The sequence below is a fragment of the Cervus elaphus genome, chromosome 1 (genome assembly GCF_910594005.1).
Source record: "Cervus elaphus chromosome 1, mCerEla1.1, whole genome shotgun sequence".
Lineage (NCBI taxonomy): Eukaryota > Metazoa > Chordata > Mammalia > Artiodactyla > Cervidae > Cervus > Cervus elaphus.
Window position 1 is genome coordinate 70053726 of NC_057815.1, and position 22626 is coordinate 70076351.

The window sequence follows — 22626 nt, forward strand, 5'->3', positions numbered from 1 at the left end:
CTCTTTGAGGATTTAGTGTTAGTGGATGTGAAAGTATTTATAAAATGTAGAAAATTTTGTTTTATAAAATGTTGACATGGATATAAGCTAGGTCCTATGGCTTACTTTTATATACACAAAAGTGTGTAGAAAGTATTATTGCAAGATTTCACAGGTTTGGATAGTTGAAGGACTCGCCTGCATAGAGTGTATTTACCTAAGGCTTTTATTTAAAGGCAAAGGATATGGTGCAGCAAGAGAAAGACAGCAGACAAGCATTGAGGATGTGGGGAATGTCAAAGGAAAACTCAAGATCCTGATTTATACACATGTCTATTTCATCTCTGGATTGAACCACCGACATCTGTGTGATAAGTTTTGGGTTCACGAGCACTCAAGGCAGAAGATCCCAGTGAGATATTTTTATGTCACTCTGGTCATATAGTCAAGGTAGGCAGACTAATGAGTTCTATCAGGTAGAAACCATCAGTGAACACTGATTCAGAGGCCACCAGAGGAGTTTTAGACTCTAAGCAGCACATCATTAAGTCCAACTGATCTTATCTTGTCCAAGATCCAGACATCCAGGTGTTTCCAGCGATAAGGGTAGAGCTTTCCTAGTCCTGCCATAAATTGACTCTGTCCTACACAGTTATGTTGGAGCACCCACTGTGCACAAGGCATATGCTGTGCCTTTGGCGTACCAGGAAGGGGAAGACAACTAGAGAGGTCGGAGATTAGTAAAGAAAAAAAATCAACAAAGTGATACTGGCATTTAGAGGAACAAGCGGCTGATTCTGTTAAGGTGTCTGGTGGAGATTTATTTAAGGCTTCACAACGGAAATAACAATGTAGATAGTTTTAAATGATGAATAGAATTTTTTATCCAAAAATGAATAATCATAGTTTACCTGTCAGTTCTTATAAATTGACGTTTCATGGAAAAATTGAGATCACAACTCAAAATAGTGACACAGATATTTTTTCTTAAGATGACCATCATGCTTTAAAATCTTTAGTTCTTTATGCAGATTCCCATTTCATTACAGAGAATATTAAAAATTGCATGTTAGATTTAATGCAATTAGTAATTTTTATTATTTTTATCAAAGTAAAAAGCATTAAAGTCTTCATGTAAATGAAAGCCTTCATCAAAGACATTGCTGACTGAAACTGCTTTTTTAACACTCCCCCCCCGCCCCGACTTATTGAGGTATAATTGACAGATTGTATATATTTAAAGAAGTTCCCGGTTCAAATCCAGGTGCCCCCTTGCCTACTTTTGGGCTTCCCAGATGGCTCAGTGGTAAAGAATTCCCCTGCCAATGTAGGAAACCCAGTAAACACGGGTTGGATCCCTGGGTGGGGAAAATCCGCTGGAGAAGGAAATGGCAACCTGCTCCTGTATTCTTGCCTAGGAAATCCCACGAATGGAGGAGCCTGGTGGTGGGCTGCAGTCCATGGGTTGCAAAGAGTCGGACATGACTTAGCAACTGAGCACGCACACATATGTTTAAAGTTCAACATGATGATTGGATACCCATATATATTGTGAAATGATTACTATGGTCAAGTTAATTAGCACAGTCATCACTGCACATGAAACTGCCTTTTTTGCAAAACTGAATGTTCAGTGGTGGGGAAGAATACAGTATGTGGTGGGGAAGAATATAGTATAGTTTGGTTGCTACTGCCCTGATTTGAGCAAAGGTGCCAGCAGGTGTACCCAGCATTGCCCTTGTGCCATCAGTGCAAATGTCAATACAGTGAATAAAGTAAATAACTCTCAGTATTATGAAAACACTCATGATCACTTATTTAGACTATTGCTAAAGTGTCCTCTTTGTCCCCTTCCAGTCTGTCAGGCATATCTTAAACTTACTTGTCTTTTTGTCATTCTTCTGCATCATTTGCTCTCCATTTGCTCCCTCTGGGATACAGTTCAAATTTTTTTACAGTTCTATACGGAGATCACAAACATGTTACCTATGTTTATATTGTTGTGCTGTGCTTAGTCACTCAGTCATGTCTGATTCTTTGCGACCCCGTGGACTGTAGCCTGCCAGGCTCCTCTGTCCATGGGGATTCTCCAGGCAAGAATACTGGAGTGGGTTGCCATGCCTTCCTAGTAGCTTCTTCTCCTTACCCAACTTGCCCCTTGAACATAAGTTATTTCTCCTGGTTTCATAGGCACACCGTGCTATTTCTTGCTTTTGCACATCCCTATATTATCTCTGCTGTTTTATGCATGTGTCTAACTCCTATTCACCCTTTAAGGCACACTCAAATGTCTCTTCTGTGAATTTTTCATCAAGTATACTAGGTCAAGGTTTAATTGATAGCATTTTTATCAACCTCCATTATGGTATGTTACATTTAAAAAGTTGATGCTATGTTCATATGAATTTTCTCTGTGAAAACAGCTTTTCTTGTTTTTCTTATTAGAAGTAATTATTTTCCTATTGTAGAACATTTTTAATAGGTCAATAGATATTGATTACTTTCAATATGCCATGCACAATGCTAAACCTGAGAGAAACAATGGTAAAATCTTTTTAAAAAAAAATTTTATTTATTTATTTATTTATTTGTGCTGGCTATTAGTTGTCACACTTGGGGTCTTCAATCTTCATTACAGTATGTGGGATCTTTGGTTGCAGCATGCAGACTGTTAGTTGCAACATGTGGGATCTAGTTACCTGACCGGGATTGCATCTGGGCCCCTGCATTGGGAGCTCGGAGTCTTAGCCACTGAACCACCAGAGAAGCTCTTTGTGGAGCTCATAGTAGATGTGGGGAAGTATTCAAATATGTTAACTCTTCAAAATATTGTGAAGGAAAAAATAAAATACAAAGAAGCTGAAAAAAAGAAAATGAAAAGCACCAGTAATCATTGTAACCAGCATCATGTTATAAAATGAAATTGAGGGCTTTTCTGGTGGTTCAGTGGTTAAGAATCCCTGCTGCCAATGCAGTGGGCCTGGGTTTAATTGCTGATCAGGGAACTGATAAATTCTGCTGCAACTAAGAGCCCACATGCTGCATCTAAAGTTTCTGCATGCCATAACTAAGACCAGGCACAGCCAGATGAATTAATTAAAAAAAAAAGAAATCGGTAAAAATGAGACCTTACTCAAGCAGGTCCATGATGCACAATTTCACTGCAGAACCAGGTGGCTTACATTCCATGGTACTAGCTCCTACTGCTTTTCCACCTCACCCTCATCCCATACCTGTGGCCTTATAGAAAATTTCTTAAGACCAGTTAATTATTTGTAATATATTCTCCAGACTCTTCTATTTCTCTGTGTGTATATATATGTGCACATGCATATGTTTTAAATAAAAATGTGAATATATATGATGTAATATTTTTGATGTGATTTTCTCACTTAACAAATTTATTGAACGCTTGTTGTCTTCGCTCAGTTGTGTTTGACTCTTTGTGACCCCGTGGACTGCAGCACAGCAGGCTTCCCTGTCCTTCACTGTCTCCTGGAGTTTGCTCAAACTTGTGTCCATTGAGTCAGTGATGCCATCCAACCATCTCATCCTTTGTCATCCCCTATTCCTTCTGCCTTCAGTCTTTCCCAGCATCAGGGTCTTTTCTGATGAGTTGGCTCTTCACATCAGGTGGCTGAAGTATTGGAGCTTTAGCTTCAGCATCAGTCCTTTCAGTGAATATACAGGATTGATTTCCTTTAGGATTGACTGGTTTGATGTGCTTGCAGTCCAAGGGACTCTCAAGAGTCTTCAACACCACAGTTAGAAAGCATCAGTTCTTCGACACTCAGCCGCCTTTATGGTCTAACTCTCACATCTGTGCATGACTACTGGAAAAACCATAGCTGGACACTTACATGTCTTTAAAAAGTAATTTAGAAGATACACTTTTTCCATTCTATAGGAAAGTGAACGTGAAAGTGAAGTCTCTCAGTCGTGTCCGACTCTTTGCAACCCCGTGCACTGTAGCCCACCAGGCTCCTCCGTCCATGGGATTCTCCAGGCAAGAATACTGGAGTGGGTTGCCATTTCCTTCTCCAGGGGATCTTCCCGACCCAGGGATCGAACCCAGGTCTCCTGCATTGCAGGCAGATGCTTTAACTTCTGCTTACCTTTAAATTAAAAAAAATATTGAACCTGCATTTCTCTATCAAAAGTGAAACATTATCTATTGACTTACTGCTTGTGAAATAATACTCTCAGCATGCATTGTTCTTTAACTTTTCACTTACTATACTTTTTATCATACAAGTCAAGGTAAGAGCCTGAATCTGGCAGTGGTAGTGAGTATGGATGTAAGGGAACTCTACTCCAGTGAGCATTCCCATTCTTTGTCCATTGTCCTTCTGCTTTCTGTGATAGCTAGGATGCTTCTCCACCCCTTCATCTTTTCCTTTCCTTCTACCCCGACTAGAAAGACTCTCTTATATATATGAAGCATGTATACAGCAAACACCTGTGTACATGTACATAAATAAGGATTTCACTGAAACACTGTTTAATAGAAAAATATAGGAAACAGCCTAGAATGTCCATTAAAATGAGAATAGATATGTAAAATTTAGTATATTCCTATAATAGCATACTGTACAGTAATTTAAAGAAATGAACTAGAGCATCCTTCAAACTGTCTAGTGGATCTCTCAGTTATAATTTTTTTTTAATAAAAACTGTTGGTGGGGGGCTTCCCTGTTGCTTGAGTAGTAAAAAATCTGCTGCCAATGCAGGAGACACTGGTTTGATCTCTGATCCAGGAAGATCCCACACACAGCACAGCAATGAGCCCGTGCGCCACGGCCACTGAGCCTGTGCCCTGGAGCCCGGGCTCTGCCTCGCGAGCAGCACTGCAGTGAGAAGCCCACCCGCGGCACCTGGAGAGTAGCCTCTGCTGCCACAACTGGGTAAAGCCCGGGGAGCAGCCAAGACCCAGCATAGCCAAAAATAGCTAACTAAAAACTATATAAAGCAAAACAAAAACTATTGGTGGAATGATACATACAGAGTTATTCTATTTAGGTAAATATCAAAAACACAAAGCTTAAACTATGTTTATGGACATATATGTAAAATAACTTTTTAATGAATTTCAATAATGCATATCAAATTAACACCAGCCATTACCTCCGGAAGTCTGTAAAGGGAAATTGAACTGGAGAGATCGATGACTTTGACTTTATCTGTAATATTAATAGTTTATTCCCTTTATTAAAATAAAAACCTTGAGGCAGACAAGACAAAATATAAGCAGTGATCAGCTGTAGGCAGATGTGTTGGTGCCCTTATTCTTTTTTCTGCATTTTAAAGTTTCTGAAATTAAAGTTTATGTTGTGTAGCATGACTCCCTCTTTTCTTCACCTATTCCTAGAGAAGGAGTGGATCAATAATAATGTTTTTTATGATATAGATTGGGCCAGGAACCAGTTCTTATAAGAAATACCACTACTTGCTGTCTAGCAATTTTTGTGTTGTTACCCAGTGATTGCTTCTGCATATGAAAGTCTTCTGTAAACTACAACTCACCAGATATGATTTCAAATGAATCTATTGTGAAACCTGTGATATTTATCTAACTTGCTGTGAGTGGACTTGCTGCTGGTATGATTATATCTGTTTCTGTGGTTACCTCTTTCATATTGTTGGCAACAAGGATAACAATCTCATATGGTGACTTTGAGTGCTTTCATTTTTTTTTCTTTCTTTGTTTTTAACTGTTCAGATTTACAAGACTATTTTCGAAGAAAATAAGCCAACAGTGTCCAGATTTATGAAATTATTGTTGCTTATCATGATACTGTTGTTGTTTAGTCACAAAGTCATGTCCGACTCTTTTGTAACCTCATGGACTGTAGCCTGCCAGGCTCCTCTGTCCATGGGATTTCCCAGGCAGGAGGACTGGAGTGGGTTTGCCATTTCCTTTTCCAGGGGATCTTCTGACCCAGGGATTGAACCCGGGTCTCTTGTGTCTCTGCATTGGCAGGCAGATTCTTTACCATGCATGATCAGGGAAGCCTTTAACCATGGTATACCAACTATAATTTTCACAATAAATATTAGAATAACCATTTCTTATTCCTATTTTTAAAGATTATATATAGATTCCAATGAATCTATTACTGTTTTTTTCTAAGAAATGATTATAGGTGTATATTTTTCTAAATTCTTTCACATTATTAGAATAAAACTGTTATATCTTATTATAGAATAAAATCTTAGGAGAAGAGGTAACATTTGTTGTGTACCAACTCAGCATTTTATCATAATGATAGGTATTATGCCTAATGTACATATGAGGAGATTAAGCCTTAAGGTTGTTAAGTGGGCTGAATAAACTTTTCATAAAATATATTATTAATAAACAAAATGAAAAATCTATGGACAAAAATAGTTCAATAATCCAAAGAAATAAAATGATATATAATTTTTCATCTCTTATATAAGAGATTGTATTGTTTAGTTTTAGGGTTTTATACTGTGACCATTCACCCTTACATACTGCTAATAGGAGAATACTTGTTCCAGTCATTCTGGAAAGCGGCTTGGATATACTCTCTTAACAGCATATATAACATACAGCAGTGCTACTTATATTTATCATATGTGTATTACATTCCTATGTGATTTTGCGCTAGTGGTAAAGAACCTGCCTGCCAATGCAAGAGACATAAGAGACTCAGGTTGGTTCCCTGGGCAGGGCAACCTACTCCAGTATGTCTTGCCTGGAGAATCCCATGGACAGAGGAGCCTCGTGGGCAAAAGTCCATAGGTTCTCACAGAGTTGGACATGACTAAAGCAACTTAGCACACACATTATAAAACAGTCATCTTATAATGAAGTTTGTACCTTTTCTATTTTTTTTTTGTACCTTTTCTATTAATTTGTTCTTAAAGTATAATTAATCTACAATGTTGTGTTAGTTCCTAGTATACAAACAACATAGTGATTTGATTACTTCTAGACATTTCAAAATGATAAATCTAGTTACCATTTGTTACCATACAAAGATATTAAATAATTACTGGCTTTAATAATCACCACACTGTACATTTCATACCTGTGACCTGTTTATTTTGTAACTGGAACTTTGGACCTCTTGATCTCCCTCACCTATCCACGCCCTACCCCCTCCCCATCCTTATTCCTTCTGCCAACTGACTGTTTGTTCTTTTATCTGTGAGTCTGTTTTTATTTAGCTATGTTTATTCATTTGTGTTTTCAGATTCCACATATAAGTGAAATCATACAGTATTTGTCTTTCTTCGTCTGACATATTTCACTTAGCATAATACCCTCCAAGTCCATCCATGTTGCACATGTCAAAATTGCAGTCTTAATCACTGTGTGGTAAGTAGTTCATCGGGTGTTTGTGTGTGCGTGCATCTTTGTGTGTATCTCATGTCTTTTTTTTTTGGCCACACCATTCGACTTGCCAGGATCTCAGCTCCCCACCCAGAGGTTGAACCTGGGCTACAGAAGCGAGAGCCCAGAATCCTAACCACCAGCCACCAGAGAACTGCCACATCTTTTATATGGTTTGATTGTTTTGCATGTATTAATAGCTGTCCAATTTCCCCCAACACCATTTGAGAGGCTGTCTTTCCCCATTATATAGCTTTGCCTCCTTGTCATAGATTGGTTGTCCACAGAAGTAGGGATTCATTTCTGGGCTCTGTTCTGTTCTGTTGGTCTATGTGTCTGTTTTTGTGCTAGTATCATGCTGATTTGATTACTGTAGCTTTGTAATATAGTTTAAATCAGGGAGTATGATAGTTCCAGCTTTGTTCTTCTTTCTGAAGATTGTTTTGGCAATTCAGAGTTTTTGTGTTTCCATACAAATTTTGGAATTATATGTTCTAGCTTTGTGACAGACGCCATTAGTATTTTGATGGGTGTTGCCCTACATCTGTAGATTGCCTTGAGTAGAATGGTCACTTTAACAATATTAATTCTTCCAACTCATGAGCATGGTGTATCTTTTCATCTGTGTTGTCTTTAATTTCTTTCATCAATATCTTATCGTTTTCCAAGTACAATTCTTTTACTTCCTTAGTTAGATTTATTCCCAGGTATTTTATTCTTTTTGATCTGATTGTAAATGAGATTGTTTTCTTAATTTCACTTTCTGGTAGTTCATTGTTAGTGTATAGAAATGCAACAAATTTCTATTTATTAATTTTGTATCCTACAACTTTACCAAATTCATTAATGAATTCCAGTAGTTTTCTGGTGGTGTCATTAGGATTGTGTGTAGGGTATTATGTCATTTGCTAACAGTGACAGTTCTACTTCTTCTTTTTCAACTTTGATTCTTTTTATTTCCTTTTCTTGTCTTGATTGTTGTGGTTCGGACTTTAAAAACTATGTTGAATAAAAATGGTGAGAGTGGCATCCTTGTCTTGTTCTTGATCTTAAAGGAAATGCTTTCAGATTTTCACCCTTGAGTAAGATGTTAGCTGTGGGCTAATCATATATGGCCTTTATCACTTTCCTTTAGGGCATTTAAAGAAAAAGGTTATAGAACCCTAATCACTCATTTTTGGTGGAGGAAATCCCTGAGTCTTGATCAGAATAACTTGGAGGTAGTGTAACAGCCATTTTTTTCCCCTTGTGCCTAATATACATGAGAATAAGTTATTTTAAAAACATTGTTTGCATGTTTTAAGTCAGCTTAGGAAAATTTTTATGCCATTGTAAAAAACTTAAATCATAAAATATGGATGGGTGTCCTTGGTGAGATTTTAATAGTAATAAGTAGCTTGCATTTTTATTAAAGTTATAAAATGCATTTTATAGGACTTGTACATTCATGACTTTTAAGAGATGCATTTCAACTCTAAGTAAATGAAAAATTATAGTGAAATTAGTCGTGAAGAATAAATGTTAAATTAATTTGAGGGTAAAGAATGGCTCCATTATATCATAATTGAATTGCATCTAAAATAATGTCACTTTGGTTTTAAGTACCTTTACTCTTTTGTGAATTTGTTACTAGTTTGATTTGTGTGAGGGCAGTCTATCTGGTTTTCCTTTGTATTCCCTTACAGTGCCTTTCAGAGTAGATGCTCAGTAAGTATTTGCTATTGAATGAATGGGTAAATGTACGGCAACTGCTCTTAAGAAATTTAACTTAAAGAGATAATACATAAATATCTATATTCTGATTTAGTGAAAAGAGCTGTCTGTGGAAGACAGTCTATGCTAAGTGCCAGATGAAAGATTAGAACAGTAAGTGCTGTAAGAAGAGAATGATCATTTTCAGTAGGATGATTAGGCAAAACTGACTTTATTGAGTTGAGCCCTGCAAAGAAACTTTTAATCAAAATGGAGAGGAAGTAGGGATTATAAAAAATCTTGATTTCATCAAATGTTTCTCAAGTGAGTTTAAGACTATGTTATTTCCCTTGTCTTCCTGACTCTCTTCTTCTCTACCATGCTTATCTGTTAACTATTAATTCTCACTGTTCAGCTCTCATCTTTGACCCTTTTTGAAAGCAGTCTTATGTACAAGTAATGCTCTTTTTGAGTTTCCCTTGTGGCTTAGTGGGCTTCCCAGGTGTCGCTAATGGTAAAGAACCCACCTGCCAATACAAGAGACGTAAGAGACAAGGTTTTGATCCTTAGGCCGGGAAGATTCCCCTGGAGGAGGACACGGCAACCCACTCCAGTATTCTTGCTTGGAGAATCCCATGGACAGAGCAGCCTGGTGGGCTATAGTCCGTAACATCACAAAGAGTCAGAGAGACTGAAGCAACTTAGCATGCACTCACGGTGGCTTAGTGGTAAAGAATCTGCTTGCAATCCTGGGGACATGGGTTCAGTCCCTGGGTTGGGAGAGCCCCTGCTGAAGGAAATGGCAACGGCCTCCAGTATTTTTGTCTGGGAAATCCCATGGACAGAGGAGTATGGTGGGTGACAGTCCATAGGGTCGCAAAAGTTGAGCACAACTTGCCAACTGAACCACCACCAGTGCTCTTTTTGCTCTTCTTTCCTGCCAGGCCTGCCGGCTAGATGAACAGGTCGAGGACGCAATCACCAGAGCACCTGAGAAATAAAAGACTAGGAAAGATGGGGTTGAGAGGGACAGAGTCAGCTTGTGACTGATTCCGACGACTTTATTGAGGGGTAACATACATATATATACTAACAGGATTCACCAAATTTTAGATCAAAGGCTTGCATACGTGCAGAACTGCAGATACTAGTTTTAGGAGTTTTATCTTAACTCCAGCAGAGCATGGCACCAGCGTCTTACAATCAGGTAAAGACTACCTAGACATAAGCCATTCACAGGAGCCCGATAATCTTATCAAGAGTCAGGAAAATGGGCAAATGGTGGCTGCAGCGATTTCCTTGAGGGAGGTGAGAAAGGCCAATTTGCACTTTAACAAATCAGGGGTGGCGGGACAGAGAGGGACCTCTTGATCTCTCTCAGGGCCGAGAAGGGGCCTGAGCAGTCAGGCCGGCTCCCCGCATCTCCCCCTTTTCTTTTGACTAATGGCCATTATATCTCCCTCGAAGGAAATGGCCGCGTTTGCAAACAGGAAAACATCAGCAATCTTTTATTTATCATCTCAGATAAGCATTGACAAATGCAAGGGCCAAAACACAGCAATAACAATATGCATATAATGATAAAAATTATAGATTTCCACCAACCACTATGAAACCAGGCAGATATCTGACTCCAAATGCTGGAGTCAGAAAAATCCATAGCGGCTACTTGTTGTTTCATATCTTCTAAAGCATCAGAAACATTTGAGGAATAATCAGGAATATATACACAACACTCCATTTTTATTAAGGCACATGTTCCCCCTTGAGAGGCTGTTAGAATATCCAGAGCCATACGATTTTGTAGAATGGCTTTTCTCATCTGTTTTTGTTCTTCATTAAGAGCCTCTAAAGCTCTTCTAGTATCTGTCAAAGCTTGTTTTGTAAAATTGTTCAAAGCCTCTACCCTGAGCATAATATCAGTGGCTCCTAAAGAGGGCACAAAAATTGAGGCTAAATAATCATACCAATGAAAAACAGAGCGTGACCACCGGGCTTTAACATAAGGTAAATTAACAGATTGACTTTTTGCTTATGAATTCTCCCAGGGGCAAACACAAACCCTAGGGTACATCTCCCCACCCATCCTACAGGGAGCCAGGGCCAAAGGTTGTATCCACAAATCCATCGAGTGTTATTTGGGGTTACCCATCTTATACCAGGGCTATTTTCCCAATCTGTCCCTGGCCATATAACAGACTTGTTGACAATAAACGTTACATCCATTACAGTCTTACATTTGTGGGTAGGCAATAGTCCCATATGTTTCATGTGATATCCTGGAAATTCTCGACCTCCAAATGTTGGTACATGAGTCTTTTGCTCCCAGCAAATGTCAGCAGGGGTCAGTAGCTGTCCTTTTTCAGGGGTCATCCAGAAATATTCATCCCAAACTTGGTAGTAGTCACCCTCAAATCGATTAAAATCATTAGGAGAAGAAACAGATCTATTTTCATAATATAAGTACGCATTAACACTCATGCATCTGCTGATTTGTCGGGAGAAGATTCCTCTGCTGTAAAGTCAGCCGACCTAATTGCTGATTCAGTGATCTCTTCCGTCTGGCGTACCAGCCTTTCCGGGAGCCAGCGCGGTGCTTCGGCGTCCTGTGGAAAAACACATACCTGACCCCTCCCCCAAATTAACACTGGATCTGGGCCATGCCAGTTATTATCCAGCGGGTCTTTCCACAAGACCATCGGCTTTCTGCTGGAAATCTGAGGGTCCCAAAATCTCTGCGCGGCTGAATGTCCTTCTTTATCTAAAATTAAAAAATTTAAAATATATAAAGCGTGATTAAGGTAATTTCTGGGCAGAAGGGGGTAGAGCTCCCCCCTCTGTATTTTTTGAAGCTGTAGTTTCAAAGTTTGATTGAAACTTTGAAAGGAAGGGACGATGCCTTGATCCTGTGGATTATAAGGAATGCCTGTTTTTAGGGTGATAGAAAAAGAGGAACAAAAATTTTTGAAGGCAGAGGAGACATAGCCGGGGCCATTATCAGTTTTTATAATCTTTGGCGTGCCTAAAATGGAAAAAGCATAAAGACAATGTGAGATAGAATGTTTTGCGGCTTCACCAGTCTGTAAGGATGCCACAATATATCCTGAAAAGGTGTCAATAGATACATGAACGTACTTTAAACAACCAAAGGAAGGGACATGAGTGACATCCATTTGCCAAAGATGATTCGGTAGAAGCCCGCGAGGATTAACGCCAAGATGTGGAACTGGAAGAAACTTAGGGTAAACAGAACAAGATTTAACAATTTGTCATGCAGTCTCTCGAGGGATTTGAAACTGCAAACGAAGAGTATTACTATTCTGGTGATGTAGCGCATGTGATTGCTGTGCTGCTTCCACCTGTGAAAGAAAAACTCTAGTGTGAGAATCAGCCATCTGATTTCCCATAGATAGAGGTCCAGGAAGCCCAGTGTGGGCACGTAAATGTCCAAAGAAGCAGGGTAAGGTGCGCTGTTGCAGCAGAGACTGAATCGAACGTAACAAATGTTGAATGTTAGAATTCACAGTAGAAATAAAGGGAACAGTTTCTATATATTGCAAAGCATGAGCAATGTATTTGCTATCAGTAAACAAATTAAAAGACTGTGAGGAATATCGTGAGCATACTTTATGAATGGCTGAAAGTTCTACTTCTTGAGCCGATGTATAGTTCGTCTGCCAGGAGAAAGGGGTATCATTAACCACAAAGGCAGCAGTTCCATTGGAGGATCCATCAGTAAAGATCGTAAGAGCATCTTGAATAGGAACATTAGAAACATTCTTTGGAAAAATAAATGAATGCTGGCTGGCAAAATGCAAAAGTTTATCAGAAGGTAAATGATTAATAATTTGACCTGTAAAGGAGGAAAAGGCCAAAGCCCACGAGTCATTAAACTGAAAAAGCCATTCCTGCTGTTCTTTGGTATAGGGCACATAAATGTAAGCAGGATCGGCTCCCAACATTTCTCTGGAAAGACGCCTTCCTTTGGCAACGAGGAGGCTAATGGAATCAAAAAAAAAGGAGTAAGAACTTTTGAAGGCGATACAGGTAAATGGATCCACTGTAAGGGAGCATTTTGACATAACACTGCCGTCGGGGAATGTTTAGAGGGAAACACATATAGTCCCCACGGTTGAGAAAAATCACAGTAGGTAGCAAAATGTTGAGAGAGGGCCTTTTCAACTAGGGCCAGAGCAGCTCACCCCTCATCGTTTAGTATTCTAGGGGAGGAAGGGTCAGTTGTTGATTAAGGTTTCGAAATTGTCCTTCCTCCATTAGCATGTCAAAAGTAACCTGCAGCCCATTACGGCGGTTACGGTCTTCAATGATGTTACAGACCTCGCCGTATTTGGAGCGCCACAAGAGATAATCACCTCCTGAGAGACAGGCTCGCGCAACAGCCTTCCAATCATTAGGAGGCAAGTATTGAGATGAAAGACTTTCAATTATGGCTAGAGTAAACGGCGCAGTAGGCCCGTATTGAGCGCAAGCTTGTTTCAGTTGTTTAAAAGGCAGAGGCTCATGATACCTCCGATGATTAGCATCTTGAAAAACAGGGAAAATCATAGAATATCCCTCAAGATTTTCACCCTGTTCTCGGGCTGTTTTCACAGCCATTTGTAGTGGTGAAAGTACTGGCCTTTTTAGGCTAGATGGAACATATACTGGCGCTGTTGGAATCAAAGGCGCTTCTGCGAGAGAAGGGGGAGGGAGCGGGACGGGCGGCGGCAGCGGGTCAGGATCTAAACCGGCTATAACAGATGGCGTTTTAGAATGCAACGGCTTAGTTGTATTTATGGGCGATAAGTCTAGTTGTTCCATTCTCTGAGATATGGATGTTAGCATCTCTCTAAGTTCAGAAAAAGGGGAGCCTTGGTCTTTATTCTTTTGTTGAGTTATTATAAAGGCATCCCATCCTTCTTTGTCATGCTCAAAAGCCTGCTCTTTTAAATCGTCTTCCTCATCAGGAGAAAGTTCCGAATCTGAGTCTTGTTCGAGAGCAGTAGTCTCATTATCATTTTTTCTGGAACCTGAAACAACTGGGGAGTCATATATGTGCTCCGCTACCCGTTGGGGGGCACCTGAACACTTGGGTGTTATAAATTTCAAGGCTGTTTCAAATTTCCTACTCTCGTGTTCTGGGTTTAAACAATATCTTATTAGAGTCCATAGAGAATAAACATCAAGAGGAACTTTGTCTGGTCCACAGAGGGTATAAACTGTTTGAATTTGTTCTCCCACCTTTACCCAAGTTTCAAGGCTAATAGTTCCTTCCTCTGGGAACCAAGGACAAGTTTCCTCCACAAAGACAAGAAATCTTTCTAATTTCTGTTTAGACACAGAAATTCCTCTAGCTTTTAGCATAGTTTTTAACATAGAAACAAAGAACTGCCTACTATTACTTTGCCCCATAATTTTTACTCTCAACTATACCCTCTCCACCCACAGTTTTCCAACGATACCTGAATAGGTGAGGCTTTCTCCCGGGATCACTTTCAATATTTTTGGGTGGCTGTGCTCTGGGGTCCGCCCACGTCCCTCGTTCTGGCGCCACTTGCCGGGCCTGCCGGCTAGATGAACAGGTCGAGGACGCAATCACCAGAGCACCTGAGAAATAAAAGACTAGGAAAGATGGGGTTGAGAGGGACGGAGTCAGCTTGTGACTGATTCCGACGACTTTATTGAGGGGTAACATACATATATATACTAACAGGATTCACCAAATTTTAGATCAAAGGCTTGCATATGTGCAGAACTGCATATACTAGTTTTAGGAGTTTTATCTTAACTCCAGCAGAGCATGGCACCAGCGTCTTACAATCAGGTAAAGACTACCTAGACATAAGCCATTCACAGGAGCCCGATAATCTTATCAGAGTCAGGAAAATGGGCAAATGGTGGCTGCAGCGATTTCCTTGAGGGAGGTGAGAAAGGCCAATTTGCACTTTAACAAATCAGGGGTGGCGGGACAGAGAGGGACCTCTTGATCTCTCTCAGGGCCGAGAAGGGGCCTGAGCAGTCAGGCCGGCTCCCCGCACTTTCCCACCCTATAACCGCTGTCTTGTTAGGCAAGAGTTTACCTGAGCTATAATTGATAGGAGCTCCCCAGTTCTTCTCTCATGTCTTTACCACTATGTTTTTGGCCTTTCTTCCCAAATCTAAAATGTACTTCTTCTTGAATTTAATGTGATTATTTCCATTTTTATAATATGTAATTTTAAAATATTTTTGTTATAACTTAAATGCAATAAAGTGAAAGTGTAACTGAGATGTTTTTAAAAAATAATGTGAAAAAAGTTTTCATAAACTAAGTAATGTTTTGAAGCTACTGTATGTACTGCAGAGAAAATAAGGTGCTCTTGTATTGATAATGATAAATACGTACCTTTCCTTCTTTCAAGACAGGTCAAGTGCTACCTCCTTACTGAAGCCCTTCTTGGGATCCCTCTGTATACTGTTTGTGCCCTTTCATCCTGCCATTCTCCATTACTAGCTGCTTATCTGTTTGTCTTTCCTACTAAATTGTGTGTGTGTGTGTGTGTATATATATATATATATACACTTTCTCAGGACAGGAACCAGGGTTGCAAACCTTTCTTCCTATTTCCTGACTCAGTGCTTTGCCCATAAAAAATTCTTAATGAATATTTGTCAAATTGAGCTTGCTTTGTGTTTATCACTTTTTAAAGTAAGACAGACCTGTATTGGTTTTTTGTTTTTATTCTGATATCTGTCTTAATTAAAAGCTGCTAAGAAGGGACTTCCCTGGTGTTCCAGTGGTTAAGACTTCGCCTTCCGATGCAGGAGGTACAGGTTTGATCCCTGGTCAGGGAGCTAAGATACCACATACCTTGTGGCCAAAAAACTAAAACATAGAACAGAAGCAGTACTGTAACAAATTTAGCAAAGACTTTAAAAAAATAGCTGCTAAGGAGCCCCTGTAACATACACACACACACACACACACATATGTATATTTTAAACTTGGTGAATCAGAATACTCGGCTCTCCTTGTTATTGGTCTGGATTGGAAGACAGACTTTCTCCCTTGTGACCACTGTTCTTGAGCTTATTTAAGTACTAAGACAATTCCCAGGCAGCACTTAATTTTTAGCACAGCAAGATTGTGGAAGTTCCTGTATAATGTTCCATGGATCTTTCTCGTATCAGAAATAATCTTTATAATGTGTTATTTGGTTGTATTTATTTTTATAATTTTAATTATTTAAATAGTATTTTCCTGTGTTTTATAGGTCAAGAAACTAAGACTTAAGCATAAATTGCCAAGTTCACACAGAAAGTGGTAGTAGGTATGAAGAGAATGTTGCCTTCTATAATTGAGATTAAATGAGTTGATCTCCCTTTTTCCAGCTCCAAAGACTCTGAAGCTCTGAGAGTCTTTAACATTATTTGAACACTTGGATAGGCAGTAAAATATTTGACAAAATTAACTTGCTTTGAGGAAAGTATCGGGTTGCTTTCGGCTCAAACCGGTAACTGCTTTCATCTAGCTCATTTGCTGACTGCTCAGGAGGGCTCCTCGGCATGGCAGTGAAGCAGTATAGATCACTTTTTCAGCTTCACCAGGTTTTAATGGTTCTATTTTTTTACCCGTAACTCTGGGTGGTGGTTATACAATTGTAAATACAGCTGAGCTCTACATTGTCTACTCCGTTGCCCCAGGACTCATGTATTTTGCTCAATTTGGGAGCCTTTTTAAGACTGCTGAGCACGCTGGCTCCACCTACTGTCATGCTGAAGCTACTGCATCTTCATTCAGTGTTATTTCAAACAACTCTTTTGCACATTGCCTGTTTCCCCTGACCTTCTTTCTTATACTTTTGATATTTGAGTTTTCTTATCATTTGCTAAAAGATGACTTTACTGATTAATAAATTTTGAAATTACTGAAATGTTGTCAGCCTCACCCATAATTTGTATTGAGAGGAGAATTCATAGATACTGTATTTCAGAGTATAAAAATACCACAGTTTTTAGAGTTTAAAAAATCCCTTTTGTCCGTATCCAAACAGGATTCCCTCTAGAAAAAAAAGGTTTTTCTTACTTTAATGTTTTAGTACACTATTGTGTGGTATATGAATGAATCTCTAGTTTTATTTCTGGGGGGAAAAAACCCTGTTTTAATTGAATTTTCTGGAAGCACCTCAAGCTCAATTAAACTCTTAGTAGAAGAAATTTAGCCTTTATTTTCTATCATTTATTTATTTTATTGATATCTTAATTTTAAATTATAAAAGCAGGATAACCACATTGTAGAAAATATGAAAAAAAAATTCATTGCCTTACTATCTTAAAACTCTCTTACTTTGGTGCTTGGGGAACCATCACCAAGCATAGTTTGGCCCAGCAATAATAAACATATGTTTTGGTAAAAACATAGTTTTATAATTTTTATCAATAGTAGTTATCATTATATTATCTCTTAGATCTAAATTCATCATTCATTGCGTGTTCTGTGAAAATGGACCTGTGCGCTTTAAATTTGTTTCCTTTGCCAACTAGCCAGATGTTAAATTTTGTCAGTAGAGGGCGCTGGAGAGACATTGCAAGAGGAAGATTTTCCCTTCCTGGTTCTGGTGTGCTGGCTTGGTGGCTTCTTAAGTGCCTGACCCTTGCACTGTAAGTGTTCATCCAGCTTCTGTCCCACACAGTGCCCAGATCCTAAAGCTTACGTGGCTTCTCCATTGCCAGCTCATTCACTACTGCAGTCAGCAGCACCAGTGGCCATTAGCTTCCCACTCCAGGTGATCACTTTTCCTTGGCATCCTAGAGGGCAGATTAAGGACAAGTTCCTAAGGGTGTTTGATAGTCACTGTTGCCATCTCCTGTTTGACAACTTCCAATTTACCTTGATTCATGGCCCTAACATTCCAGGTTCCTATGCAAAATTCAGACTTAAATTGAGGAAAGTAGGGAAAACCACTAGACCATTTAGGTATGACCTAAATCAAATCCCTTTCTATTATACAGTAGAAGTGACAAATAGATTCAAGGGATTAGACCTGATAGACAAAGTGCCTGAAGAACTATGGATAGAGGTTCCTAACATTGTTTAGGAGGTGGTGATCAGAGCCATCCCCAAGAAGAAGATATGCAAAAAGGCAAAATGGTTTTCTGAGGAGGCCTTACAAATAGCTGAGAAAAGAAGAGAAATGAAAGACAGAGGAGAAAAAGAAAGATATATCCATTTGAAGAATAGTGCGGAGAGATAAGAAAGCCTTCCTAAGTGATCAGTGCAAAGAAATAGAGGGAAACAATAGAATGGGGGAAGACTAGAGATCTCTTCAAGATCATTAGAGATACCAAGGGAACAAAGATAGGCATGATAAAGGACAGAAATGGTATGGACCTAACTGAAGCAGAAGATATTAAGTAGAGGTGGCAAGAATATACAAAGAACTATACAAAAAAAGATCTTAATGACCTAGATAACTACAATGGTGTAATCACTCACCTAGAGCCAGACATCCTGGAGTGTGAAGTAAAGTGGGCCTTAGAAAGCATCACTATGAACAAAGCTAGTGGAGGTGATGGAATTCCAGTTGAGCTATTTCAGATCCTAAAAGATGATGCTGTGAAAGTGCTGCACTCAATACGCCAACAAATTTGGAAAACTCAGCAGTGGCCACAGGACTGGAAAAGGTCAGTTTTTATTCCAATCCCTAAGAAAGGCAATGCCAAAGAATGCTCAAACTACTGCACAGTTGTACTCATCTCACATGCTAGCAAAGTAATGCTCAAAATTCTCCAAACTAGGCTTCAACAGGACGTTAACCAAGAACCTTCAGATGTTCAAACTAGATTTAGAAAAGGCAGAGGAACCAGAGGTCAAACTGCTAACATCCACTGAATCATTGAAAAAACAAGAGAGTTCCAGAAAAACATCTACTTCTGCTTTATCGGCTACAGTAAAGCCTTTGACTGTGTGGATCACAACAAACTGTGAAAAATTCTTCAAGAGATGGGAATACCAGACCACCTCACCTGCCTCCTGAGAAACCTGTATTGCACGTCAAGAAGCAGCAGAACTAGACATGGAACAACAAACTGGTTCCAAACTGGGAAAGGAGTATGTCAAGGCTGTATATTGTCACCCTGTTAACTTACATGTAGAGTGCATCATGCAAAATCCTGGGCTGGATGAAGCACAAGCTGGGATCAAGATTGCCGGGAGAAATATCAATAACCTCAGATACGGAGATGACACTGCCCTTATGGCAGAAAGTGAAGAGGAACTGAAGAGTTTCTTGATGAAAGTGAAAGCAGAGAGTGAAAAGGCTGACTTAAAACTAAACATTCAAAAAGCACAGATCACAGCATCTGGTCCCATCACTTTGTGCCGAATAAATGAGTAAACAGTGGAAACAGTGACAGACTTTATTATTTTGGAGCTCCAAAATCACTGCAGTTGATGAGTGCAGCCATGAAATTAAAAGATGGTTGCTCCTTGGAAGAAAAGCTATGACCAACCTAGACAACATATTAAAAAGCAGAGACATTACTTTGCTGATCACGGTCCGTCTAGGCAAAGCTATGGTTTTTCCTGTAGTCATATATGGATGTGAGAGTTGGACCATAAAGAAAGCTGAGTGTTGAAGAATTGATGCTTTTGAACTGTGGTGTTGGAGACGATTCTTAAGCATCCCTTGGACTGCAAGGAGATCAAACCAGTCAATCCTAAAGAAAATCAATCCTGAATATTCACTGGAAGGATTGATGCTGAAGCTGAACCTTTGGCCACCTGATGCAAAGAGCTGACTCATTAGGGAAGACCCTGATGCTGGAAAAGATTGAAGGCAGGAGGAAAAGGGAACAATAGAGGATGAGATGGTTGGATGGCATCGCTGACTCGATGGACATGAGTTTGAGAACACTCTGGGAGTTGCTGATGGACAGGGAAGCCTGGCATGCTGCAGTCCATGGGATCGCAAAGAGCTGGACACGACTGAGTGACTGAAATGAACTGAGCCAATCTTTTGGGCTTCCCAGGTGGCACTAGTGGTAAAGAACCCACTTGCTAATGCAGGAGACACAGGTTCAATCTCTGGGTCAGGAAGATCCCCTGGAGAAGGGCATGGCAACCCCCTACAATATTCTTGCCTGGAGAATCCCATGGACAGAGGAGCCTGGTGGGCTACATTCCATAGAGTTGCAAAGAGTCAGATGACTGAAGTGACTTAGTACAGCACAGCCAATCTCTCATTACTACAGTTCCCTCTTATAGTTAATGATTCTTTATAGTAAACTTTCCCTGTTCAAATAACTGTGGCTTGTCTCTCCTGATTGGACCCAGACTAATAGCATTTTTAACCCAAAATTTTCAGTCTGTGATAAGTTTTTGTACATTCTTTTTGTTCAGTAAATTTAAATTAGCTAGTATGTATTTATCCTCTTATTTACAAAGTCATTTCATATCTATTATTCTTTAAATTATCTTTTTAAAAGCAACCTTTTATTCTTCTTGGTTTAAAGTCTTAGCTTCTGTTTAATCTTTTTGCTTTTGTGGTTAATTGTTTTTGTGTCCTATTGAAAAACTCTTTGCCACTCTAAGGTCATGAAGATGTTCTCCCATGTTTTCTTCTAAAATTATACTATTCTACCTTTCACATTTAGATCTGCAGTACATCTGGAATTTATTTTTTATATAAGAAATGTGAGGTTGGGGTCCAGATTCATTTTTTTCCCCATGTAAATTAAATAGCCAGTTGATCCATTTACCTTTATTGAATACACTGTCCTTTTCATACTGTATTCAGGGTCATGTTTGTCATAAATATAGTGGCTAAATTTTAGTTTGTTCTTGGAATCGTATTTGTTCTACTTCTTTATCTTCTTCTTAATAGGCCTTGATATCTAGTTGTATAAATATTCTAGTTTTGTTGGTACACAAGATGTCTTGAATCAAGTTTAGAATTAGGTTATCAATTTGTCCCCAAAAAACCTGCTGGGAGTTTTATTAGTATTATATCTTGCACACCTTTTGTTAGATTTGTACCTAGGTATATGACCTGTGTTGAGGTTATTGTAAATTATATCAGTAGCACCACAGCTGCAGTTAGATTGTCAGTCTAACTTGAGTCAGCAATGTCTTTAATTTAATACTGTATTTCCTTAGCTGTATATAGAGATAGGGTAGGTGTAAAATCTGTCTTATCTGGATGCCCAGTTGTACTCAAATACACAGTCAAGTAGAAAGAAAGAATTCATCAGGAGTACAGACAAAAAAGGAAGTCACATACAAAAAATTCAGACTAGCTTTAAAGTTCTTCATAGTAATATTCAGTCTGGAAGACAGTATAATAGTACTTAAAAACTTTTGAAAAAAAGACACCAAAATTTTATAACTAAGTTATCTTTTGAGTATAAAGCAAAAGGCAATATTCTCAAGCGCTTAGGAAGTAAAGGAATACAGTACCTGTAAATCCTTGAAGAAACTGCATGAAGATGAATGATGAAATCTGAACAAGTAAAATGTTTTTTTTAAAGGCAAAATGGACCGCTCTTTCAGAAGCATTGGTATAAGCTGCTTTTTCCAACTCAATTTTTGCTGTTATCTTTGAGGTTTATTCTGAGATACTTTTGCTTTTTACCTTGAGAATTTATTTCCTCTAGTAAATGTTCTGGTTGAAAATTCTTAGTTTCATTTGTCTGAAGGTATCTTTATTTTGCTTCAATTTCTGTAAGAAATTTTTGTTGAGGAGAAAATTACTGTCCTTTAGCACCTTGTAAATATCTTTCCATCATCTTTCTAAGAAGTCACCTACTTAATTTTCGCTAAAGGCTAACTGTGTATCTTTAAGTGCATATGTGTGTGCTCAGTCACTCAGTGGTGTCCAACTCTTTGTGACCCCACGGACTGTAGCCCACCAGGCTTCTCTGTCCCTGGGATTTTCTAGACAAGAATACTGGAGTGACTTGCCATTTCCTTCTCCAGAGGATCTTTCCAACCCAGGGACCGAACCCATGTCTCCTGCATCTTCTGCATTGGCAGGTGAAATCTGTAGCACTGAGCCACCTTCTTTTAATTTAAATTAATATTGATTAATCTCATTATCTTCTTGTGCTTTTTCTTTTTCTGTAGGGAATACAGTGAGTAACCTGATTATGATTTTACCTCCAATTTTTGGTGCGATGCAGAGTATTAGAAGTGGACTGGAAAAGCGGTACATTGCTTCCTATTTAGCACTCACAGGTATGTATAACACTTCATCTAAAAATGATGTAAAAAAAATAATGTACAGTATTCAGTTGGTTTTTCTTATTCATTCCTAAAATTGTTTCTTGATTTTGTGTTGTTTATTACACAACTTAAGCATATTCTGAGACTTCTGAATTAAATTACACAAATCTTGCCAGTATTTGAACTGTTTTGAGTAAATTAAAAAAAAACAACAAGATATTTCAAGCATCCAGAAAAGAACAAGGATAATATAACAAATATACCTGTGTATGAAAAGGGAATGTAACCTTCTTTATTCAGAAGGGGGCAGTCTCAAACTAGGAATCTTTTAAGTCCCCCCAAACCTTTACTCTTTCCATAAAATAGACCCCATCAAAGTCAGTCTGCATCTATG

General features: G+C 38.9%; 1 protein-coding gene across 1 annotated transcript in view; it reads left to right on the forward strand.

Annotated features, from left to right (window-relative positions):
* The window catches only part of ACER3 (alkaline ceramidase 3), a 152793-nt gene that overhangs the window by 35126 nt on the left and 95041 nt on the right, over nucleotides 1-22626 (forward strand). The window contains exon 2 of the mRNA XM_043908067.1: nucleotides 22134-22244. Within this exon, the coding sequence (XP_043764002.1) occupies nucleotides 22134-22244 (111 nt within the window). The remainder of the gene's footprint in view (nucleotides 1-22133; nucleotides 22245-22626) is intronic.